The sequence below is a fragment of the Glossina fuscipes genome, unplaced genomic scaffold (assembly GCF_014805625.2).
Source record: "Glossina fuscipes isolate IAEA_lab_2018 unplaced genomic scaffold, Yale_Gfus_2 0, whole genome shotgun sequence".
Taxonomy (NCBI): domain Eukaryota; kingdom Metazoa; phylum Arthropoda; class Insecta; order Diptera; family Glossinidae; genus Glossina; species Glossina fuscipes.
The window spans coordinates 39,442,056-39,469,113 of NW_023998414.1; the positions used below are offsets into that span (position 1 = coordinate 39,442,056).

Genomic DNA, 27,058 nt, shown 5'->3' on the forward strand with positions numbered 1-27,058 from the left:
GTGTGTGTGTGTGTGTGTGTATGTATGTATGTGTATGTGTATATAATATATGTGTAATGTCTTCTTAAATCTATACAGTATACTCTATAATGTATATTTAATGTATAATGTGATTTAAATACATAAAAACATATAAATCCACATAAACACTGACTTAGTTGTTGCTGCTGTAGGTGATTTATTGATTAATAATAATAAAAATTTTGATGTATGTTTATGTTTACGTGTATGTGTATTTGGTATGTTTTCAATGTTTGTGTTTTGTTTTCTTGTTTTTTTTACTTCCTTTAATAAATAAATATATTAATAATAGAAAAAGTTATAAACTAGGAAATGTCCTTAAAAAAAACTTTGTTTTACTTTTTGATTTCTGTGTGTTTCTCATTTTTTGTTTTTTCTTTTTCCTTTTTTTTTTTTTTTCTTTTTTCATTAAAGCTATTTGATTCACTTTCTTTAAATTTTTTTTTTTTTTTTTTTTTTTTTTTTTTTTTTATTGAATACAAAAACTGATATTTATTATTACTTTTTTCTGTTTTTTTTCTTTTGTTCTGTTTTGTTTTGCTTTGTCTTGTTTTTGTGGAAAGTGTTTTCATCTATGTTTGTTTGTTTGTTTGTTTGTAGTCCTAAATAACTAAATAACTAAACGTAATTCAAGTCTAACATGTTTAGCGCTATATTTTCTAATGTCTTCTCTTTTCTGTTCAATTTTGTAACTTAAATATTTTTGGTTTTATTTTTAACATTGAAGTAGTTGTTGTTATTGTAGGGTTTCGATTGTTGGTATTATTTTGTGATTTTAAAGATTTATAGTGTCTAAGTCTTGGCATGGAGCGCGGGGACTTCTTTCTTCCTCGTCCGTTAAAGATTTCGCTTGATTAAGACCATCACCAGTGGCACCGTATTCTCCATCAGGCGAATTCTTATTATTATCACGTGTACTATTATTGTTATTGGTTTTGTTGTTATCAAGTGTTTGACCAACGGACGATGATGTTGTTGGCTTTTTACCGCCCAAACCCAAAGGGAAAGCAAAATCTTGTGGCAGTTTACGCATAATTTTACCAGATGTGATAAGACGACCGAAACCTTCCTATAGGATTAATAATTAAAATTGATAAAGAGATTTGCAAATGAATCGACATTTGAAAATTATTTATAAAATTGACCTGATGGGCAAAAGCGTAACCCGAACGTAATGATCTTCTCGAACGACGGGATGAAGGCGCTCTCATAACGCTACTGGTATGCCTTGATTTTAAACTGGCCAGACGTCTCTTCATGCGTATCTGAAAACGAATAGCATAGAATAGATTAGAAGAGTTCCAATGCCAAATAAAAAATGTGCTTGGAATACGGCATTCAATCCAATTGTTTAACTAATTTTCTTATTGAAAACATATTAACTTTTTCTCTTTATCGATTTAGAAACATTTTTTGAATTGCTCTAAGCTTGACTGTCATCCTATACGTCTTGTGTTCTTGTAATCAATTTGGCATGTCCACGTGTCTCCGTCCAAACGACAAGTACTTTCGAAAATGTTTCGGGTTGAACACCCGACTCTCGACAACTTCCCACCTAAAGTCATACTTACAAAAAATCCTTATATGAATACCATCTGTAGGATGACGTAGGGTATTTAATGATTGGCCATAACCTATTTATTTATAGTGCTGTTACTTGCTTTGTTATTACGTTCATAAAAGTCAAACCCGTAACCATTGCACTTCTCTCAGAGGTATGTGTACAAGTTTTCTTGATAAACACAAAGTCATTTTACGTAAAATCAAATTGAAAAAAAAAAATTCAATTCCCGACGTCAGACCTCACTGTTAACTGTAACTGTTTGAATCGACCGCACTTAATATCGAATTTTTCCCATTTCCATATTTGCACAGTTTGCTTCAGGCTTTCTACTTGTTATACCCGAACTATGACGTTAATCGAGCATCTTGGTACTCGTTACGTAAACTGGGGCCGGTTTATAGATGTCAATATCGAGCAAACTTGATCGTTATTTGACAATTGATCGTCTTCGACAGCAATTTCTCTATTCGTTCGATTACAGTCAACTAACTATTCGCTATAGTGACTCGATATCGGCCCCCGCCCGTTCTGCATCCTTTGTAGAGAAAATAAAAACTACACAAAATTTATGTTTAAGATTTGAGTAAGATTTGCGGCCCGAGAAATGACCAGGTAACATCTAATGTTACGTTAAAGGAAACGACTTGTCACCATCTTAGCCATGTTAACCAATATCTTACGAACTGCAAAAATACAAAAGTTTGATGTGTTTTTCCTGTCGTCTCAACAATTATAGAGCATACTCGTCCCCTCCAGTGTAAACCAATTCTTCCCAAAACTATAAGCAATGTTATCGCTATCCATGATCTTAGCTTGATAGATTTGATTTGTCTTGATTGCTAATCTCTCCCAATTGTTTGTTTTTTTTCTTCCTGGGATTATAGTAACATACTTGCTTCAATAAACATTTGATTTTTCAAGAGTTATGATCCTTTCTATTGAAATCTTGGGATATTTAAAATATTTGTTTGTTTTTTTTTTTTTCTCGCTTTTTAATTACAATCGGAATAAATGCCTTTTAAACTGTAATGTTTTGCAAACTTTTAATTGATAGGATGGCAAAAATTAGGAGCAATTACGGTGCCTGCAGAAAGGATATTAGCGTTCTTACTTTTACCTTATCAGCTAGACTCGGGTGTTTATCAATGAGATAGAATTTATAGGCCAACACTGGTATCATTATCACTACTACCGTTATAAACATGGTAGCCCAAAATGTGAGATCCTTCATAGCCATAGAAAGCGAGCCGACATAAGGCCCGCCTACTACATAATTATAGAAATAATCCAAAACGAAATACCAAATTAAACTTCCCCAAATGGTTATATGATTAAAAATTGTCCAATACGAGGTATATAAAGCTATCTAAAGGGAAGAAAGAAAAAAAAAAAATATATATATATACACAAAAAAAAAAAAAAAAAAAATTGTAGTTTTTCAGTGAAAGAAGTCTGCCTGTCTCACCTGTGCTGTATTATCAATAATTAGTATGGTGGCTACAACTGCCCCCAATGTCATGTGATCACTTAAAATTAAACCATTCGGCGAGACGCCTTTGTGATAAGTACCTAAAATATTTTAAAAGACAATTACCCATAATTAATTTATTTATATACTTTTAACATAATAAGTAAGATATAATTAACCCACCATAAGGTATTAAAAATAATATTAAAGAACTAAAAGCACCATGCAATACACTGTACACAAACTCTTTTATGTTGAATAATTGATTTTTTAAGCCAGGCGTATAGAGTTTAGGGAACTCCAAACTATGCTTGTCGGAGACATCTTGCTCGAAAACGCCCAGTGCCAAGACCGGCAAAGATGTGTAAAATAAATTATAAACCGAAATAAACATGGGATCAAAGACAGTCTGTTAAAAAATAAAAAAAAAATAAAAAAAAATATAAAAAAATATATATATATATATATATATATATATAAAAGATTTAAATTGAGTGAATATATTTTTAGTGAGAACGAAGAACTCACCTGTGCGCTAAAGCCACAAAACACTGAATACCAGCAATGACACAAAGTAAATGCAAAGTTTTTATAGAAAAAATAACGCAGGAATTTGCACATGCGATAGTAAGACCAACGACCATGCACCAATAGCAACCTTTCCAAATAACGAAATTGCGCTATCGAATAATCGCTTGCCAAGACCGCCTGCAAACCTTCCTGGCCGGATATGCCTACGCCAATATGGGCAGCTAAATATATATGGGTGTATAAGTAGATGATATATATATATATATATATATATATGCTAACCTTTTATCATAGAAACATCATTGGCACCATCACCTATAGCTAAGGTGACCGCATTCTTGGCACGTTTAATTAATTCCACAACCAAAGCCTTCTGCAGCGGCGTAACGCGACAACATATCACCGCTCTACACTGTGAAGCTATATCTAGAAACCTTTTAAAAAGTGAAAACAAAAAATTGTATATAATTTTAAAATAAATTTTAGTCATTTGATAATTATTAAATACCCCGACCAGTTTATATGATATAAAGAAAACGAATAAAAGTAATGCGTTTGGCCCTCTTGGCAATATCAGCATCAAAATTGTAAAACTAATTGTTCCCATTATAAGTTCACCTTTTTTACCCATGTTTTAACAACCTTTTCATTTTTTTTTTTTAAAAATGGAAAGAAGCGATAATTACTTCTGTCGGGGAAAGGTCATCGTCAGTTCCTCTTGACGATTTTCGTTCAATTAGTATCCTTCCTGTTCTATCGAAAATTATCGAACTGTTAATAACTGATTAGATTAGACCATATTTGTACAGGAAGAATTTACTTTGTACTAATCAATCGGGGTACGAACCTGCGGATAACTGTAACACGATAATGCTTACAGTGTTAGAGGGCATTCGCTTGAGGCACGACAAGGGGAGTTGACTTTTCTTGTAACGATTGATTTTTCTAAAGCTATCGATCACCAGCTACTATTGCGAAAGCTTGAATATTATTATACCCTACACCAAGGTTTCATTAAGTTTGTGCGAACATATGTAAGACGTAGGAGTGCTTAAACTAGCCCCATCTTTTGTTATATCACTCGATTCGGTATCAAAGCACGACTGTCCACCAAATTTCGTCAAAATATCTCAAAAATTTGTAGCTTGAACTTAAAAGACAAGAATGGAAGACAAACAGAAGACAGACGGACCGATATGGGGCTACCTCTAAGCCCTTTTGGGTGTTACAGCTGTCCGCACATACTTATATACCCTTGTAATATACCCTTGTATCGCAAATGGTGTTAGGTATAGAAAGCTGGATAGTTATTAAATTTTCCATGTTACACCTTATAGTGTATCTGACGCGCACTCTCCTGCATGACAATAAATATAAAAAAAAAAAAAAAAAAATGACTAACCTTGCTTCCAGTTCAGGTGACAGACAGTGCACCAATGAATGACCATTAATGACTATAGCAAAGCCGGTATGATCATCAATTATGACATGATCGCGTGTTGCACTGCCGCCTTTCTCCAAATTATCATACAATTCACTGGTTTCAGCACTTTAAATAAACAATAGAATATAATTTGAAAGATATTATAATAAAATTGAAAAATTAATAAAAGCATTAACACAGAAAAAAAAAAAAAAAAAAACAAAAAGGACAAACTGGGAAAACAATGAAAAAATGAGTGATAAGCAGCACAAGACAAACGCACAAGATAGTGAAACAAAAGATGGAAAAGAAAATTAAATGAATTACGAAAGCCTTCTATAGAAGAGTTAATCAAAAAAAAAAATAAAAAAATTTAATTATTAATAACCTTTAATGATAAAAACACGAAAAAAAAATTGCTTTTACAGATAAACACATATATGGAAAACTAAGCTCTTCAGTCACATTATAAGGTGTTTTTTTTTACTTTTGTTAAACAGAGGAAAACCATTGAAATGTAAAGCACATAGCGACTACATGTTTTCATATATATGATTTTTTTTTTTAGTGAATGCATAATGTTAAAATACGAATAAATGTTTACAAACTATTGACGCTATTGCTTGAGAAATGAGTTTTAATAAAACAACAACAATAACAACAACCAAAAACGCAATATGTACAGATAAGTATAATGTATGTAAAAAAAAAAAAAAGAACAAAATAACAAAATTATATAATATAAAAAAAATTATTTTAAATTGATTACATTACGGGCGAAACAAGTACCAATAGAGGGGGAAGAATCATCCTCTGCATCACAACTGAATGATCAATTAATTTTATAAAAATTATATGGATTTCTCTTTTTCCCTCTCTTTCTTTCTTTCTTTCTTTCTTTCTTTATTTCTCTCTCTCTCTCGATCTGTTTCTATGTATCTTTCTTACAGTGATTCAAAGAAAGTGATTAAACTAATTAAATAGAAGCGAGAAAATTGGAAATTAAGCCAACCAAAGAATAAAAAAAAAAAAATAGAAAACATTTTGTGTTATTTACCACAATAATTATTACAAATCAAGTCATAGAGGCGCACGAACGCGTAAGATATCCAATTTAATTAGCATGATTTCAATAAACAAACAGAAGGCCATTAAAATACCTTTACTAGTTTTTGAAAGTTTTTGAAAGAGATTTGAGGATCTTCCGAAATATCAAAGGGGCAACATCTCGTTATACACTTTACATTCAGAGTGCCTCCTAGAAGCGATTTTCACAACATTTCTTAAATATCTACATATTAAGAGGAGAAATGAGAATTGCATTCACTTTACATCAAGCTTTCGTTCCTCCATCACGAACAAATAAAAAGGAAATTTAGTCAAATTATTTGGCAATGGACGTTGTGGCCGCCGATTGATATGTCTTTGTTGCGGTGTAATGGGCTCATAATACATAACGGCGTGCTAAATTTTGTCGTTCTATTTGGAATGAACAAGAACGTGTATAGCATAAGCCATGGGGGATAGGCGGGATATTTGAAAATTCCGTATCAATCACACATTTTTTGCTGTTCGTTCCTCCAGCCGTAAAATACACGGTTGAACAGTAAAACTTTACGCATTCTTGCTTGAACGAAGCTAAAATACAAACAACAACTAGATGTACTATAACATATATATAATGGTGCGACCCGAACCATTTTCAACAGCATTCGTTTCGCGGCGGGTGGTCAAAGCAGTTCGGTGTCAAATTTCATGAGAATATCTCAAAACTTGCGGCGTGTAGATTGGACACTAGAAAATAAGACAGACGGACAGCCAAAAGGTTTATACCGATGCAAAATGTGATTCCGAATCGATTGGTATAATAAAAGGTGGACTTGTTTCTAGTCCTTCTGGCCGTTGCATACATGTGCACAAACTTAATATACCCTTGTAAAACAAGGTGGTGTAGGATGTAATGAAGACATTCAATGCCATCATTCATTTTGAAAGAATCTCGTGAAAGAATTGCGTGTTTCAACATTTCTGCTTTATCAAGACTTTTGATTCTATAGCATATATTAATTTCGAAATGTAGTTTAAATGCTTATTAGGGCTTATGGGGTATGCTCTTGATGGCCTCATTAAGAAAATTATATAATATATTATATAATATATTATATAGTAATCGGTCAAAGGACACTTTCTTTTGCAAATTTGTAAACAATATTTTCGTCATTGCGAACGGGAGAATGTTTACCACAGATACTATAGATATATGGTTGCGTAGACGGACAGATGGACAGATTAATCGACGGACACGCTTGAAACTCGCCAGGATTTTATATATTTTATGGGCTTTCTGAAGCTTGCTTCAGGCGTCACAAAGGTATTGAAGCAGGAAATTATATTGTGATACACTATAATATATAGTAGTATTTAGTATATTGAGTAGATATGATCAATTTTTTCGATATTTGTATTATTATAGTACTATAGTATCGGTCCTAGAAGGCACGTTCAAATTTTTGCAGATTTATCTGCTGTAGCTTAGGAGTAATGGGTGAAAAAGTAATTTTTATACCTCTTGAAAGTGTTCTCAGTTTACATAGTAGACTGAATCCTTTCACTGATTTGATCCATTTTTCATATCAACTTGCGTGCAAGAACTTGCATTGTTTCTACCCAACTTTGAAGATGATAGCGTCATTTTTGCGGCCAGACGAATGTTTACAACAAAAATTCCATAGAGAGATAGGCGGCGGCGGGACGGAAATGTTAAAATCGATTCAGAATTTGATGCTGCTTAGAATAATATTTGTTGTCTGGGCAGGCTGTCTGAAGCATCCTTCTGAGCGCTGCAAACGTTTTGACAAAGTTAAAAATCGTGCATCTTCCGAGATTTGGTTTTTTTCCCCCTTTTTTCCCTTTTTCTCTGTCGTAAACGGCACTTGTTAAAAGGCAACGGAAAAGTGCAAAGGGTTTGGTCTGAGTATACGAGAATACGATTTCTTTCTATAAAGATGATATCGTAAATATTTTTGCTATAATAAAAAAAAAGTAAGTTTCCTACAAAGTTTACCATACACTAATACTAATCAAATTGGATACTTTGCGTCATGTTTAAATGTGTGAAACGATTAAAAATAAAAGTATAATTGAATGGAGAATACAATTAAAATTCTAGGCCCTTCTTTTAAAATACATTTCTAGCAATTATTTACCAACAAAAAATTTCATAAAAAAACAAAAAAAAAAATTAAAAAAAGGAGGAAGATTTTGAAAGTATTAGAGAGGTTTTTAAGTTAAAGATTTTTTTTTTTTTTTTTTTGTTTTCATTTAAATCTATTTTCTAAGAATTATCTGGTAAGAAGTGATGATATTGTTTCCCTCTACCTGTCTGGTTCGCCCTTATTACGTTTATTAGTGTCATCATCAGCCCACCTAAAGGTAACAACTGAAACTGCCGGCGGTGATGTAGACAGCAAAGACGGACCTTCCGAACTATATCTAGTTCCATTCAAACTAAGCGATGGACGGTCGTAATCTGTGATCGAAAGAAACAATAAAATCTCGTTAAAAAGGCGAATGATGCTAAAAAAAGAAAACAAACAAACAAAAAAAAAAATAAATAAATAAATTACTTACGTGATGGCCTGAAACGATTAACTATTCGTATCGATTCTCTGAAGTGCTTTAATTGCAAGTCGACCTCATACAGGGTAGTACCATCAACAATAAAAACATCGGCCAAATCGTCGGTAAGTAATTGACATGAATAACCAATATTAATGGCGGTCTCTGCAGAACGATATGAATTGTAAAATTGATGATGAAAGAAAATTACAAAAAAAAAAAAAAAAAGGCGACATTTCCTATAAATAAATAACCTTGCTTATCGCCGGTGAGAACCCATATTTTAATGCCAGCCATTTGCAGATTAGCTATAGTTTGAGGTACGCCATCTTGCAGTTTGTCTTCAATGGCAGTCACACCAATTAATGCCAGCTCGCTTTCCACTTCTTCATAAAGGGCATTCAGTTTTTCTTCACGGTTGTCGAGCGATGTCGAGACTTCGAAGTGCCGTCCACACCATGACTCGTAGAATTCTAATGTTAAAATTCTTTCCGCCAAAACTAACGTTCGTAAACCTTCGCCAGCGAATTTCTTTTGTTTTTGTCATTTTTAAAGAGCATAGTTAACATTAGTTAGTCAAAAAAAAAAAAAAAAATTAAATGCAAATTTATGACGAATATTCATCATACATACGTTCAAATGGTCCTGAGTACGTGACTTTACTTCAGTTTGACTAGAACTTAACCTATCGTAAATCACACTGTCAGCACCCTTACAATATAATATAATGCGATCAGCTTGCCGTAATATCACCGACATTCGTTTTCGTACATTATTAAAATCCAAAATGTGCAACAGTTCATATTCCTAAAAGAATTCATTTTATTTATTTTTCTTTTAATTGAATAAATTGAAGTAAAAATTATTTCGAGACTAATAAAATGAAGAGAACATTACCTCTGTTCTACCCATCACTTCAATAGTAATACTGTTTGGTGTTCGAGAACGGAAAACAAAACCAAAATTTCTCGCCGCTGATACCAAAGCTGACTCATCGGGACTTTGAGCCTGATATTCTAAGCGTCCATCTACATACTCTGGCATTACCGTATGGCATAAGGCCAATAAGCGAAAAAAATTATGCGAATTTTTTTCATCGGAACGCACCGCATCCAAGAGAGTCTTATCATACCAACGGAATTCCGGTTCAAACTCGGGATTCGCTGAAAAATCCACACGCTCTAAAGTCTTCATTGAAAGAGATAAAAATGTAAGAAATTTAGATAAGAAAAGCATTAACAACTTGGTTTTTATACTCAGCTAAGCCGAAAAGTTTTTTTTTTTTTTTTTTAAATGGGGTAAAGAGAGAGAGAGAGAGCTTGAGAGCGACAAAAATTGAGAGAAGAACTGCGCTTAACTATATATAAGAAGGATATGTTTAGTATTATTAAGATGTTAGTTGAATGAATAGCATGTTAATAGCATGACTTTAAAATGTTAAATTCTAATTACGTGTAAATTAATTATTAATCATTAATAATTATGTATATGTATGTGAAAAAGAATGTATAGCATATATTAATATATGTAAGTAGATAAGTAGATAAGCAGCGACCAAGAAATACCAAAGCGTTTATAAAATATTGAAAATAATTGGACATTAAAACGAATCTTACGCATCGCATCACCATCACCTCAGATAGTGTTTTGCCAATTATGAATATTGTAATAGGCGGTTTAAATGTTACATACGTTCATTATAAACATAATAATAAAGAAGCGTAAACACACTTGTTTGTAAAAGACTATCTGCTCTAAACTCCATACTCCAAGTAGACTTTTCAATGCAAAAAAAAAAAAAAAAAAGAAACAACTTTCCAAATTATGCTTGTCATGAATGATATTAGCCATTCAGGTAGGTAGGTGAGCAGGGTAAATTTCATTTCATTTGGAATTTTGTCCTAAAAATGGGTGAAAATTTTTTGTTGCTTTCAACATTAATACGCATCACTTTGACTATGCAAGTGTGCAGAATGGACGGACAGATTGTTATTATATCGTTCTAGACTGATTGCTTTTGTCTCTTTAATTTATTCTTTTTCCGCTCATTTCATCAGAGATTCAAATTTCATTTCGTTTTGTATAGATTTGTATAAAATGAACAACATTGAAAGACAACATTTCTTTTCATTTTTTTTTTTTTAATTTTGCTTGCATGCACTAACGTCAATTCAATTATTAAGGTCATTATAATCATTCCGCTTAATGAGCGATGAGTTCTATGAAAATTCGAAACACAATACAATATGGGTTACGAGTTATGGCAGTTACGAGTCTTTTGACGAATTTGCAGAACTTTGCCTGCCTTCAATTTGGGCCGTAAAAGGATTCTTGAATAATATTTTTGGTCCGAAGGACGCTACCAAACAAAATCTCATAATAATTTCAGCATTTTAATTGACATTCTCGCGCCTAGTTATTATGTGCGTTTGTTTAAGATGACAGAGAATAACACAAAACACAAAAACTTGAAAGATTTCACTTGTCTTTGCTTGACTATGCTTTAGCATAATGTTTTTAAGGGGGTTAACGTTCCGTTACTTATAGCTTGCTTATGCAGGAACGAAATGAAAAATGCATTTTGACGAGATAATAACGAAGAATAGGTTGAATCGGCAAGCAGCCGATGCGATTGAAACTTTTAATATTAATCGAAATAAAAAAGTTATAAACGAACGTGGTCGAATCTTTCATATCCACTACCATTCTTCAAGATGAACAAAGGAAACAAATTACAGTTCAATACTCTATGATACTGGATGGCCATTGTCGATTTTTTTGCTCAGGTATTTGTAAAATGATCGCCTATAGATGACACAACAAGTGTAAACAATCTATTAGGGCAAGGCCTATCTATTAAATACCGTACACCATTTCGCTTAACCACTTAACTGTGTCGACCTCTGTCGTAAACTCGTTGAACGCAGAATATGCGTAATATAAAATTCGGTTGTTATGGAACGAGTTGAGTATAATTTATAGTGATAAAATCCGACAAGGACAGATGGACGGATCACAATGGGTATATTCGTTGTATACAGTTAACGTATTATTACAATCATTCATATAAATTATGCTTTAAATGCTTTAAATGCTTTAAATGGCGGAGAAAGCGATTCGATTGAAATCAATCGCGAACGTTTTAGTCCAAGTAGCCTATGTTTGTTCGTTTGTTTGTTGGCCTATTGAATTTCATCAAAGTATCTCAGCAAACAAGAGGGGTAGACAAACTTAGATCGATTCAAGTTCATCCGGACATTGTGGACATCCGCACCAACTGAATATGGCCTTAAAGTACATAACCTATAGGATAACATTGCTCTTGATATTTGTGCATGTGTCCATGAGTAATAAGCTCATTATTATTTGGTTTTGGAAATATATAGTTTCTTCATTAATTTATGTTGCGTTGTAGGAATGGCTTTTAGGTCAAAATTTAAAAGGAATAGTTGCATTTTTGCGACTAAGCAAATATTTATCACACACATGACATAGATGGATGGACGAACATGCGTAACGGTAATACTTATCTATATCCTATACTTTGTATGGTCTCTAACTATTCCTTCTGAATGTTGCAAATACCCCGACAAAATGAATAGATTCTGCACATGGATATAATGAATGAATGAATGAATTTTTCGTTTGATCCGATTTAAAATGATATTAGAGTTGATTAGAGGCAACAATTAATTTGAAAATGGCATTTTCGGGTCAAGCAGCTCTACGTTCGTTTACCAATATTTTTTTTGTAAAGCAATTCTAGAAATTGCTTAGCATATTATGTTTCTTGCATTATTATTGTTATTGTTGTTGCATTATTAAATTGCTATACCTATGCGCTATAAAATAGCAATTTTACGATAAAAAGCTGAAAACAAACATTAATACAAACTTAAAAGATAACACAAAAACTAGCGAAAACACTGTAAGTAAAAGTATTGTGAGATTTCTGGAAAATCGTGTAACAAAGGTGCATAACAAAGACTGGCTATCAACCTTTTTCTTTCTTTTTTTTTAATCTATTTAACAAAAAAATTCACAAACATGTTTACATGTATTTAGATATAAACGAATAAACAAACAAACAAAGAAACAATCAAAAATTGTGTAAGGAGAAAGAAAAAAAAAAAAAAAAGAGTACAGAGTTTGCTTCTGATTTACGGTGATGAGTGTGATGCATGGAAAACAACAGCAATAACAACAAAACACATGCATACGTGCACTCTCCGTTTAGGGCTAGTATTCCAATTGTGAGCAGTGCTTGGATTAGTGGTGGTGGTGGTGGTGGCGGTTGTGGACGAGGTGAAGGTCGAGCATGTATTCTCTTAGCAACTGTTCGGTGTGGTAGTGGCTGTGACGGTGACGGTGGCGTTGGCGGTGGCGATGGCGGTGGTGCTAGTAGTGCTAGTAGTGCTAGTGGTGCTTATTGTAGCTGTAGTGATGTATTCATATATATTTATATTATTATCATAAATGCAACTATTTGTTGTTGTCGTAGCGTTGAGTTTTTTAGTGCAAACTAATGTAGGTGTCATTAGTTCATGGCTATCATAGTAGGCCTCTCGATCTTTGCTAATGTGTTTGCTGTTGTACTCGCTATCCTCGCTTACAGAGGCAGAACAAAAGTGTGCACAAAAATTCGAACAACCTGCGGTACGTAAAACGTTTGTATGGCTATTGCTATTGCTATTGCTATTGTTCTTATTCTTGTTCTTATTATTGTTGGTGATAGTGTGGTTATGATTATTCGTTTTTGAACATTTTTGCAAGTGTGTAACAACAGTGATTTTATCCTTAGATAAGGGTGTGGCGGGTGCAAGCGTGGTTATGGCTACGGCTGTATTTATGGCTGAGCCATTATTATTATACAAAGCCGACTGTTGTTGTTGTTGGTATCTTATGCCCGTTTGCTGTTGTTGTTGTTGTTGTTGTTTTTTTTTAATATGATTGGCATTAGTGAATGCGGCTGTAGTGTGTTCTTGATCTAATTCTTGATGATTGTAGTGCTTTGTTTTGATTTTCGAGTGATTTACTGAAATCACTGAACTATTTACGTTGACTACTTCACCCAGTATCATTACTTTGTCACTGCTATTCGATAGCGTTGACGCTTGCCTTCGTATCTTCGGCTTACAAGTAAAAACCTCCGTGGCAATAGTCGCTTCGGCATTAACAGCCACAGTCGTTCTGTTACAAATAAGCGTTGACTCACAATTCTTTGGATAGGAATTGTCGGCATATTTGACACGTTTTAATTTTGAATTGCATGGAATACTCGCGTCCAAATCCGGGAGAGCTGGCAAAGCATTGTTCAGCTTGGTACTCATTGGCGGTGGTTTCAAATATAATTCATTTATTTTCCCAGATAGCGGTGTTATAGGTGTGGTATTCGTGCTCTCGCTATCGCTGCCTTTATTCATACCTGCTAATAATAGGGGTGAAGAAGGCGGTGGTGGTGGTGGTGGTGGTGATGGTGGTGGTGGCCCCATTTCCGGCGGCGGCGGTGGCGGCGGTGGTGGTGACGTTGTCAAATTGGAAGACTCTGCATTTATGTGATAGTGTACATCAGCCGTATGCAGCATTATCGTTGCTGCTTCCGTACCTAATTTATTTTGAGGTGTTGTGCCATTGTTGTTGCTATTCTTTTTATATTGACATTGTTTCTACAACGATCAAATCAAGGATTAAAGATAGAGATAGTGAGAGAGAGAGAGAGAGATAGAGAGATAGAGAGAGAGAGAGAGAGTAATGAGTTAAAAACAAGTTAACTCCCTAAAACTAGTGGAGCATATACACGCACACATCGAGATTGAGATTTTAGGAAACGAAATGCACACACTCACAAAGAAACAAAAGGCGCGAAACATATCTCTACATATTGTAGTCAAAAGTTTTCTGAAATTGAAGCAAAGAGAAGACGCACAACAACAGCTGTTTTGATTGTTTAACGAGTCACAAAACAAACAACACATGTAGATTACACTCAAAACAATCTTAAAAGTCTTATTATAAATGGTCCAAGTATTTATTTGCTATCTTCTTTATAAGTCTCAGCGAATACTTACGCACACATACACACACACAGAGAAAGAGAGAGAGGGAGAGAGGGAGAGAGGGAGAAAGAGAGAGAGAGAGAGAAAAGAAAAGACGTCTTTTCATAGTTTTCATAACGATTAAGAAGACGATTGATTACTTGTCTCTTGGAAAACTTTTGACTGAAATATGACAAACAATGTTGAAACTAAATAATAAACGTGCTTATGTAACATACGGTGCAGCATTAACCGGAACCACTATAATAATCGAATTTATCGGAATCTGTAGAAAAATTCATAACATAGAGAATTTTATGAACGAATGCGAAAGTTTGTGTAAAACAGGGGTTTTTCCTATTTTTTTTTTCGTAAAAAAAAAAAAAAAATTGTTAAAATGTTACGTTAGTAATGATAAAATAAACAAAATAGAGAAAAAGGATTTCTTTTATTTTTAATATTGATTTAAAAACCTTTAAAACCAAAAGTCATACCAAATTAAGAATTTCATAGATGTTTACATATATGTAAATATATAAGTATGCAAAAAAATCGTATATAGTTTCGTATATATTTAATTATTATTTATATTTGAAGCGCAACGTATGTTAAAAATCATTTTATATGAGGTAAGATTTTATTATTAATGCATTTAAGAATTCGTTTGCTTTTAACTTTCAGAACCAGAAACTTCAGAAGCATTAACTTGTGGTTATTAGTTTAAAATATATTATGCTATTTTTTTTTTTTTTTTTTTTTTTTTTTTTTTTTTCAACTTACATCAGTTATCTCGATAACCTCACCGGTACGCAAATCAATAACATCGCCATAGGTACGACCATTAATACTGCATTTATTAAATGTCATAATATTTTGAGTTAAAGTACCGGTCTTATCCGAGAATATATATTGAATTTGGCCAAGTTCTTCATTTAATGTAGTGGTACGAGCTTTGGCATGTGTTTTTGTGGGTTCGTAGTACATTTCCTCATCCCAGTTAATCAAGAAGGATTGAACGAAACGTATAACCTGTAAAATTTCCATTATATCATCATTAGAAGCAAAATATAAAACAAAAAAAAAAAAAAAAAAAAAAAAAAAACGAAAAAAATATGTTATATAATTCTCTTACCTCTACTGAAACGTAGAGTGATATTGGCACAACAGTATTCAACACAATAGCATAAGAAAAGAAAACTAGAAAGCCTATCACTGTAGCACCTTGCATTACATTTTTTGGTATTATATTCTCCCAGGGTAAATAAACCTACAAATTAAACAAAAAAAAAAAAAAAAAAAAAATTAATAAATACATATATACATTATAATCAAACTAGATACGAACTTATTTAAAGCAGTCAAGTCAAGAACATTTGAGACATTTTTCAATTTTTTTTTAATTTTTGCAATTTGGAGGACTCAAAACTCTCTGATTGCAAACTTTAAAAATACTAAAAAATGTACAAAAATATATAATTTTGATGTGTATTTAAGGATGACACGATTATTATTGTGTCACTGACGCTCACCGATAGTTAAACCAAGCCATAATAGCCAGTCAATTGTGTCGATCTCTCTACAGGTTATACGAAAAAGTATCGCTATGACGAATATACTCGAGAGATTAAATAGTGTGAGAATGGAATAATTTGACAGAATGACAGACACACATTCTCAAATACATGATTATAACAAATACACTTTCAAAATCTCACAACGATGTATGGATGGATCATAACGTTCATTATAACGCAAAGTTTTGTATTTTCTTCGCGACCTATACATTCATCATCATACACAGTTAACGGGCCAACTGAACATGTACAAAAATTTTCGAGGTTTAGCAAGACAATAATTCCAAATTGCATGAATTCACAAACTTTCTGAACTATATATAATGGGTTTGTTGATATTTTATACCTAAGTTTAAGCTGAATTGCAAGAAATTGTATATGTGACTGTAAGAAAAATACAAGAATGCATACAAGCGTAGGTGGATAGAGCGACCTGTTTTATACCCATCGGTTCATTTAAGCACATAATAATCGCAAATAGTCCTTTGCACTGTTTGCCAATAATCTTGCTAGCATAAGTTGCGATAGATAAAGCTCGATTGAACATTAAACCTAACCTTTTCGATTATTTCATATTCGATATAACATTTCCAAAAAATTTTTTCAACTTTACGTTAAATTAACAATTAACACTTAAAAGCAAGCAACTACGTTTTTGTAGGCTATGGCCTATCATTAAATACCCTACAGTACTTTGCTTAATACAGTTATCCATAGAGCGATTTTTCAAAATAAGGTGTTATAGGGAACGTGATCCGATCTGGATCATGTCCCATCGGCGTTCTTCCTTGGGCCAAAAAAGATCGATGTAACCTGTATTTCATTAAAATATCGCACAAATTTGCGATCTATAGGGTGAATATTAGGAAATGAAACGGACAGATGGACAGACAAGCTTAGATCGATACAAAAATCTATTCTGAATCGTTCGGTATAATATGAGGTGGATCTATCTCGAATCTTTGCGGGTGTTGCATGCATCCGCACTTGTACACACACACAGGCGGCTAGCTTAGAAATTCACTGAAAATACCATTGTGGCCATTTGTTGAAATCGTTGCCCACTGCAACTGATGCAGCTCGAAGGAGAACTTCTGGCATTCGCAGCGAACTCATCAGACATAGCGCCTTCTGATTACCACTTGCTCAGTATTTCGTACCTATTTTTCTCAATAAATGCTTTTTTCAAGCGAAAAGTGGTAATCAAAATTAACGCAAACTCGTAATGTATGGGGCCTGTATGTGCAATATTTTATGTTTATATATATCTATTTTGGATGAATGAATGAATGAATTAAGCTGAACAAAAAGGATATAGGATTTGAATTATTTCGACGATTTCCATAGGTGACTGACACTAATATCGCGGCATAATTCATTACAAAAGAAAGTGTGATAAAATGGAGATTAAATAACTAAATCAAATTTTGGATCGATATTAGCATTTAGATGATAAGGTTATGTAATAAATTAATGCTTTGAAATGATCGCTTCGTATCGTGGGATTCCGTATCGGAAAGTTCTTACTTAATATGCGCAATTTCATCTTTTTATCGCAAGACAAGTAAGAAGAACAAGGGAACGCAATGAATTTGCGGCCCTTTTCGATTGTGAGTGTGAAAATGAAATGAAAATTCAAATATGAAAAGTATTACCTGAAAATATTGACCGATCACTCCTTCCCATAAAGCACAGGCAATGGTAAAGAATGCGCAAATCGATAACAAAAATAAAACGATCTGTTAAAAAACAGAAAAATTATTTTAATAATTTTTAATAATAAATCAGAGAAAAGCATAATATATTTAATGCGATAAGCCTTACCCCAATTATGATAAAATTTAACAGTCTATCCACGCCGGTACTCTTGAATTGTGTTTTACCCGAATTTTGCATTAATTTGGTATCTTTGCCGGCAAAGATTACCATACCATAACACCATTGCGTGTTACGCAGTACACAGCCTCTTAATAGAATTTTTTCATTATCTAAAGCAAATCTTTGATTCCGCCAAATCAGGGTGCCTTCAAATTTATTTAAGAGATTATTTGGCTTCTCGCATATAATCTCGCCATTGAAATTCCACAACAGATCATGACGTTGACCCAATTCAATGGTTTCTGTAAGGCATTGCTTACATTTCAGATTCGTTTCGCCATCCAATTCGGCAGTTTCGATAAAACACAAACCATTCGGTTCTGAGGTACTTAGTAATAAAATATCGGCTGCCACGAACTGATTATTATCTAAACGTATCACATCGCCCACCTAAAAATTTTATAAATAATTACAATGTTGTTATCTCGTTTTATGATAAAAGTATTTTTTTAATAAATAAATAAATAATAATAAAAGACGAAGAACGTGAAATTTACCTGAACATCGGACCATTTTTCTTCCATCAATTTTCCATTTCTTAAAGCTTTCGATTTACGATTATTCACCTGAGAATCTGACGTATGACGTTGCTAAAGCGAAATGCGAAAAACGAAAAGCGAAATAAAAACATGATTCTTAAATTTCTCAATCAATAAGACAATATTAATCCAATTTGATGACTCTGAACCTGTATAATGATTATTAACTTTTTCATATTTTCTTTACAATAACGAAACCTTACAATAATATGCACATATAATGTATATGTCTAACTAACTCTCCTATCTACCCATTTATTTATTGGTTAAGTGGCGTTAAATTAAAATCAGCATATAGTCGCGTTTATGCTATGCTATGTATGCGTATATGTTTGTAACTGAAATGTCAATGTCAACAACTCGTAGTTTTTTTTTAATTTTTAATTCATTTATATATTATATTATTTTCTTTTTACATTTGAAGTACCGAGTATCACCTGTTTCGTGTATATGCACTTGCTAGGCTTACAAGTGACTGTTGTTTCATAAAACGTACATTTGAAAAGAATATTTTTGACAGATTTACACCTGATAAGCGAGAAGCACGCAAGGTCCATTGCGAAAACTAAGCAACACTTGCTAGAGTATAAAAGGTAATCTTTGGCTTTAATGGATTTACAGGAATTCAGCGCAAGTATTACTTCAAGTTTAATTAAAATATGATATCGCTTATAATATTGTTAAATTTACTGAAAGTTGGAATAAACTTTTACGATGCAATTCCAACTTTCATTGAATATTCCATTCCGTCAAATCAAGCGGAATGACGATTATTTATATCGTACATCATTTGTGGCATGGGTTATATTGAGTTTGTGCCGATGTATGTGACACGCAGAAAAGCTTAAGATATATCCATTTTTCATTATACCGATTGTCGGTCCGTCGCATGCCAGTTCATGTCAATTTAAGTTCAAGCTACAGGTCGAACGAACACTGTCGAAAATGGTTCAGATAGGTCCACTTTTTCCATCACGGGAAAAAATCTTATGATCAAAATTGGTGCATATCGTAGCAAATTGGGCAAAAAAAAAGGACAGTAAGGAATTTGGGCCATATATTTTATTAAATATTAATACAAGTACTTTATTTAAGTTAGGTGCAGATTTGTTTTGCAAAGTTGTAGACCCTTGTGTTAAATATTTTAACAATCTTCCAGATCTACAGTGTTCACGCAATGTTGCAATATAGAGTTAGTTTGTATGGTGTGGGCGAATTACACCTTAGCTTTCTATCTACATTTCAATTAATTGAAGCAGGCCGGTGAACAGGTAGACGGATGGAAGGACCAATGTCCATTGATCAAACCAGGCTAAATTGATACAGAATCTTACGCTAGTCGAGGACATAGCCACTTTAAGAAGAAGCAGTCGCTGCGTTTGGGAACAACTGTTAATTTTGTTGGCATATCTAGTTGTTCTAGTGACATTAAAGTCACTAAAGAAAGGGAAAAGTGTCCTCTGATTTTAAATAAACCTTTAAAATCCAGAATATTCGATAACATGTCTATCAAAAGTTATTTTTACTTTTTTCTTTTTTTTTTTTTTTTTGATACACGTCGCTCGTCTTAAAACTTATGCGAGAGAGAGAGAGAGAAAGGAAGAGATAGAGACAGAGAGAGAGAGAGAGAGAGAGAGAGAGAGAGACTCGTACTGTTATAGGAATAGGAGTATCAAACATATCGGCATATCACAAATCTTTTTATAATTGTTCTAATATGCATCTTCAATGAATGTGTACTTTATTTAAGACGCTTAGATCATAATTCAATTTACTATTAAGTATAAAACTGAAAAAAGAAAACTCTTTGGCTTTCTAAAGCTCATCAATAAAATCTAATATAAAAAAAAAAACAAAAAAAAAAAAAAACCGATCTGTATCTGTTGAAAATTCCAGATTTTATCACCGAAACCTTAAAGCAAATTTTACGATGTAATATAATCGAGCGTTGAATACAATTCGACGTGCATGCGTTTGCGGTTATTTTAAAAATATATGCATTAATAAAAAACTTACTATGTCATCATAGGCATCTTTAACTGCCGTCAGAGTAAGTACACCGATTAAGGGAATTGCTGTTGTCACTGGCGTTAAAGATGATATGGCGGGTATCAGCTGCAGCACTAACAAACATAGGAAATAGAAGTTGGCAAGACGTTGAAATTGTTCCAAAAGGTTAAAAGGCAAAAAAGTCACTAACGTGTACTTGGACGTTTTAATGTAGTTATCCTAGAAAATGAATAAAATTCAAGTTTATTTTATTTTTATTAAATCACAAAAAAGCAAAAAAAAACAAAAACCAAAAAACGAAAAAAACATTTTAATAAACAAGAGAACACCACATACAACACCTCATTTATAAACAACTCTTCGAAGTGAATGTGATGACCTAAAAAATAGAAGGAAACAACCACAACACAATGCCACTGACATAGAGGTTAAGTATTTAATTATAAAAATATATCAACATTTAATTAAGTTAATGAAATGACTTGAAACTCTCTACAACGAGAAGATGACGTTAATACGTAACAAGCGAAAGAATGAGTAGAACCGAATGTATATTATTGACGAGACATAGTTACTTGTGTTTGTGTGACGCAATGCAAGCAATGAAAAATGATAACATAAACGCTGTAATCGTAGTCACTGAAGTGACACAACATACTCACATCAGCATTATGGTCTTAAGTGAAGAAAGATGGAGCCTTTAGAGCCTTTTTCTTCTCTTTTTTTTTTTTTTAACATATAGACAGAGATATTTACAGTGCCTTACAGAGTCTTACATATATACAAATACATACTACCAACCAAGTAGTGGGTGCAGGTCATATTTTATAAATCAAAAAATTTTATCAAAAATACTTTATAAAAATAATTAATTGCAACGATATAATGATACCGTCATACCGAGATTATTGAAATTCATGAGAAAATGCCAATTTGACGAGAAATAAATTTAATCATTAGACTCATCGCAGCATCGCCTCGAAATTTGGTCAATATTTTTCGCTTTAGGTGGAGACATGACAGTCCAGAAATTCAAGCTTTTATCAGGTTGCAATGCAAAACTACTGGTACTAGGTTTGAAGGTCAATCTATCTCTTCTTTGTAGGCGATGAGTTACAATATTTTCGGCCCAATCAAGCGCGTTTCTGTAATGAACTATGCATGTTTTTTCACCGAAATTTTAGATTGATTTCATTAATCTCTCTATGGAATTTCAGATTAAGGGCATGAAGATAAATTCGATTTTTAACTAGCAAAGACACTTATCATTTCCAATAAGATAACTCTGTTAACGACTTAACAAAGCTCTGTTAAATAATTACAATTAAGATAATCCGCCTGAGTAGGCGAAGGCGAGGAATCTCGACTAGCAAAAGCCAATGGTCGTGGGTTCGAATCTCAAGTGCGGTAGATATTTTTAATAAAAGCCGATAGCCTTAGATGGATGCTAATACTTTTAAGAGTTTAGTCTCAGAATTTATTTCTCTGGCGAAATTAACAACAATAATAATAATAGTAAATACAATTAAGATATAGTCGGATTTGAAAGCCTACTTACTCCTCCCATATTAGAAGAAGGAAAATATTTTTGTGGACGTGAATCTATATAAAGGTACTTGTCGAAGGGGCAAAAAAAATTGAAATTTTTCTTTCGGGAACTATTTTTAACAAATTTTTTACACTTGATATAGGTGAACATAGGTGATATTTTCTAGTTTGGCCACACTAGGGTCTCAAATGTGGACGTTTTTCCATATCCATTTTTCGCTTATATACCAAATTTCAAACATCGTTACAAATAGCTTCCATAAGCAGAATTTGAATTGGTTTAGTTTGTTTGGAAGGTATTTTCATATAGATTCATGAAATGTCCACAAAAATATTTCCTTTTTTTTTTTTTTAATATGGGAGGAGTAGGTTTTCAAATCCGACTATATCTTAATTGTAATTATTTAACAGAGCTGTGTTAAGTCGTTATCAGAGTTTTCTTATTGGAAATGGTAGGTGCCTTTGTTAGTTAAATTCGAATTTATCTTCACACCCTCTTTCAAATTATTATCTGCTAAGGTTTTGCATACTGTTGCTGGGATAAGTAACTCATCAGCCATCGTAGGACGCGGTTTATGCAGATGCCATCACTATTGACGAATTCATAGAACTTGTTGATGGCCTTACACTATCATTAAACAAAATATATGAAAATTCCACGGCATTCCGGTTATTGTTATAGTCTAAAATCTACAATTGCTTCAATGACGCTTTTCTTGTATGGACTTATCAATAAGCATCATCTATGTGGTGATATGTTACGTCAAACTTTCTTTTACAAGCTTTGCGCAAACCTTCTTGATAATACTTAGAAATATCTTAATAGAAGTCTTTGTCTTCCGTAGAGCATGTTGTTGCTGCTTTTGACTCACGCTCATTTTCAAATTGGATTTTTGACCATTAATGAGGTAAATTGGTCAAGTTACGATTTTTTATGCAAATTTTTCTGACCGGGAGCCTTCGTACCCTATACCAGTTCTCAGACTAACAGACGTTCAGGTTATTTCTTCATAATCATCTCTAGTAAGTATGCCTGGAATGAGATAAGCAGTCCACTTTAGGTTACAATACGGATTTCCGCGAAACGTAAGATAACTGTTGGCAATTATCCACCGCTATAGCGGGGATAGCAGGTAAATTTTGAAAAGTTTTCAAAGCACAAAGAGGAGTTGTGGCTGTTTGTCATGGTTTCATTAGCGAGAAATACTAAAAGTGAATCATAGTGAAGCATATCGTAAAAGTTAGCTTTTTAGCGCCAAAGAATTTTCAATAATCCCACCTTTTTGGGTACCAGGAGCAAGAGCAAGAGCATCTACTTCCTCCTACAAGAGGTGTTGTGTTCACATATATATTTCGTTTTGTTTTTAAACCTTCCATTGTTCCATTTCATTGCATTATGATATATATAAATACTTAATATGGAATTTTATATACTTACAGCATATTTGAACTGAGCATTGAATTCTCTATCATTAGCACGTATTCTGCGTTCATTTTCTGCAAAATTGAAGAAAGAAATGAAAATTTATTAGAAAAATGCATGAAAAATAAAAGACTTCAAGGTCGCTTTTCTTGTATCCATAAACCACATTACACATGATTAAAATTAAAGAATACGTAAATATATTAACGCATTTAAATATATAAAATTTGTATAGTTATATGGATCTCGGATCTCGGGATAATATCAAATGCACTAAGCAAAACGGAATTAATTGAAAAATATTTTCTAAAAAAAATTAATTTTGAAAAATATTGTAATAGATTTAATATGAGAAGCGAGGAAGTGAGAGAGCGAGGACGCGAGGAAGCGAGGAAAAACTCCATTTTTATAATAACTGCATCGAAGGAGAAAAGTGCAATAATGTCATTATTCACTTTCTAATATACAGTAAAAGTTCTTCATTCGCGAGGTACAGTCAAACCTGGTTTTGTGCGATTTTTTTTATGCGCTTTTTTTTTGTGCGATTCTTTTTGTGCGATTCTTTTTTTTGTGCGGTATATGAATATGGACACATTGAATTTCGCCGAGAGGTTAGGTCAATCTGAACTGTGTTGGCATCACTTTTTTTGCTATCAGTGTGTATGTACACATTGCAACAGCCATTTTCATACCTATTGCATCAGCCTATTTCATTAGGCATGCTCAATGTTCTTATGCATATATTGCATTGAAAATGTCTCCTTGTTTAAAATTAGAAATTAAAATTTTTTTAAATGTTTCAATGTGTAATTTAATTATTTATTTTGTTTGGAAAGCACTTTCTGGCTATTTCGTAAAGCTTTGACATATTTTCTAAGTGAGACTTTTTTTATGCGGTCCCTATCCACCGCACAAAAACAGGTTTGACTGTATATGTGCCGCGAATACAGAAACCGTGAATACGGAATGGTAAGGAAGCGCGAATAAGATGCTTTTACTGTATTAAAAAGTAAATCATAATAATCGGAGCATAAGTCCAGCATTATTATGGTATATATATTTTTAGTATAATTCTATGTATAGAAAATGTAAATATACATATACATACAAAATATCCATAGATAAGGAAGAGACAGAAGGTGCAAAAACATTCGGTATAATTTCTTTAATACCGAATTATTTCGATTCTGAAACAGTAATAAAGACAAAGGGACCCTTTTTTTACATTCAAGTAAGACATATTAAAATGAAACATTTTCGTTCTTTACTTTGGGGATCTATGATCCATACTCCGTGCATCCGTGATTTCAAAAATTCAAATCAAATCAAATTCATTTCAGTTTTAATGAATGAATATATCCGGCAATAATTCTCGAAATTGACTCATAGACATGCCGTCTAATATTTTTATAAAATGGGGGATTTTAACCGACGCCTGTTAAAACCTTATATCATTTTGATTATTCGATTACGAGCTACTGTCATCTAAGTGGATAAACCAACCAAGTGACAGCCTAAAAAAGAAAGGTTCTTTACCATTTTTTTTTTTTTTTTTTTTCGGCATAAAAGAAAAGATAGTAGAATAATAATATTTGAGGAGGTTATTAAGCATACCTTAAAGTATTAGAAAAGAAAAAAATATTTTGAAAAAATACTAAAAAATGGCAAAGTCACAGCAGCTATTCTTTGGGTAAATCCCACCTCTTTCACTTTACATATGTCAAAATGATGAAGAAGAAGAGCCATTAATATTCCGTTAGGCTTAACAAAATCATGTTTACCCTTTGCTTTACAACACTTTTATCCCCAACGCTTGAAGGAGTTGGTAGCTTGAATAAATTGCAAAGCTTGTATAAGCAACATAAGAACCATCATATTTTCTTAGGCTTTTCAGTGTCGCTTCTTTAAGTAACTTCATTATGGGAATATGTTTATTCCGCCTCGCTTCAACTAGGAAATTTATTGCATATATATATATAAATGAGCAAACAAGCTGTTGCCACAATTTACACACATTTCAGAGAAGGTAACTTAGCCAAAATCAAATTAGTTCGGAATTGATGATACTTTCACATTCAAACCTAACACAAAGGTCCCGAAGACGGTTTCACTTTTCGAAACGAAATAAATGTATGTGTGTGCGTTTTTTAAACACACACGCACATTGAGAAAAAAAAATATGACGACTGTTTACTAACAATGAGAGCTCAAAAGGATCAAAAATCAGAATTCTGGATCGAGGTACTTTCATCTTTAGCTTTTCAATCGATATCTCATGTTGAGTCGAGGAAGAACTTTGTAGCGAATCGCTAAAATTGAAGCACATTTGTGTTATTATATTTTAAGTGAACGGAATGAAACCACCGTCTTTGGCCAGCAAGGAAAGACAAAGAGAGAGAGAGAGAGAGAGAGAGAGAGAGAGAGAGAGAGAGAGAGAAAGAGTGCGAGCGAGAAAGAATTTGCTTTGACTTTTCCATAATGGAATACGAGTCTTCCTGAATTCTTTACCTCAATTAAGAATTTTAACTGTCTCAGCTGAGGAGTGGGATAGAAAGTGAAATCAATAGTGATGTGAAGTTTTGCTATCGTTCATGTGACTTCACCTACGATCTGCTAGCCCATTACTTTCATACATGGCTTGCCCTTCAACGGCAGTCTTCTGACGTTCCACTAGCAGTTCGCAAATGGAACTTGAATTCTTCAAATTTTCGAATTGTTAATTGGTGTGACAACCAAGCTAGAATCCTAGCTTCTTTTTGTATTCACATTCGCATACGTAGATAGCTTAGAGTATTGGTTTTTATCAATGCTTAGTTCCACAGCTATGTCATAAAATCGATTTTTTGAAGTCTTTCATCGACTTTATCAACAGTTGTCCGACCAAAGAGACGGTTGGAGCGGGCATTTGTAAAATATAAAGAACTTTCTCAAAGCTTTGGCTGACTTTCGAGAAATACAGTTCCTTTCGATGTCATAATATTTTATTTTTTTAATTATCTATGGGCCGACACCACCACCCACGACCATCGGTATGGGGCGGCTTGCCAAAGTTACCTAACCCTAAAGTCGTCACGTATTGTCGAAACGTCATGAACTTTTTCCTTGATCTCTTCACATTGAAAGGTTTCTCTATTCGATCTCCATAATATATCGTAAGTCACTTTAAAGTTCTTCGTTGACTTTTTTAGGTAAAATTTTTATACATTTTAATTATATTGTTTGCTTAGTCATTTAAAATGTTTTAATACCATTGCTTGTACCTGAAAAATAATAGGAACTGCGTCTTCGTCGTATCTGCGAAAGGCGTCTCATGCCTTTCGGCTTGGCTTCGGGTGCTGAACTGAGCCTATCGTCGGCCGTTTCATTTGGAAAACTTTCGAAGCCTAGATTAGGATTTAAAGATTTTCGTGTTCCGACACTTGTACT

At 33.2% G+C, this 27,058-nt stretch overlaps 1 protein-coding gene across 3 annotated transcripts in view; it reads right to left on the reverse strand.

Annotated features, from left to right (window-relative positions):
* Positions 1–565: 565 nt before the first annotated feature.
* LOC119642976 (phospholipid-transporting ATPase ID) overlaps positions 566–27,058 on the reverse strand; it is a 70,667-nt gene continuing 44,174 nt past the window's right edge. Inside the window, exons 1-21 of one of the 3 annotated variants that reach the window (XM_038042331.1) lie at positions 26,893–27,040; positions 23,648–23,706; positions 20,668–20,880; positions 18,610–18,702; positions 18,059–18,502; positions 17,890–17,973; positions 15,793–15,927; positions 15,441–15,689; positions 9,523–9,813; positions 9,259–9,432; positions 8,880–9,156; positions 8,638–8,790; positions 8,434–8,536; positions 4,987–5,133; positions 3,867–4,018; positions 3,582–3,805; positions 3,237–3,462; positions 3,051–3,154; positions 2,697–2,951; positions 1,167–1,286; positions 566–1,090 (exon numbers count right to left, since the gene is read on the reverse strand). In XM_038042331.1, coding sequence (XP_037898259.1) covers positions 797–1,090; positions 1,167–1,286; positions 2,697–2,951; positions 3,051–3,154; positions 3,237–3,462; positions 3,582–3,805; positions 3,867–4,018; positions 4,987–5,133; positions 8,434–8,536; positions 8,638–8,790; positions 8,880–9,156; positions 9,259–9,432; positions 9,523–9,813; positions 15,441–15,689; positions 15,793–15,927; positions 17,890–17,973; positions 18,059–18,502; positions 18,610–18,702; positions 20,668–20,880; positions 23,648–23,706; positions 26,893–26,944 — 3,849 coding nt within the window. In that variant the 5' untranslated portion in view covers positions 26,945–27,040 and the 3' untranslated portion in view covers positions 566–796. Of the gene's footprint in view, positions 1,091–1,166; positions 1,287–2,696; positions 2,952–3,050; positions 3,155–3,236; positions 3,463–3,581; positions 3,806–3,866; positions 4,019–4,986; positions 5,134–8,385; positions 8,537–8,637; positions 8,791–8,879; positions 9,157–9,258; positions 9,433–9,522; positions 9,814–15,440; positions 15,690–15,792; positions 15,928–17,889; positions 17,974–18,058; positions 18,503–18,609; positions 18,703–20,667; positions 20,881–23,647; positions 23,707–26,892; positions 27,041–27,058 lie in introns of those variants that run through there. The other 2 variants (XM_038042313.1, XM_038042321.1) reach the window with 2 other exon arrangements.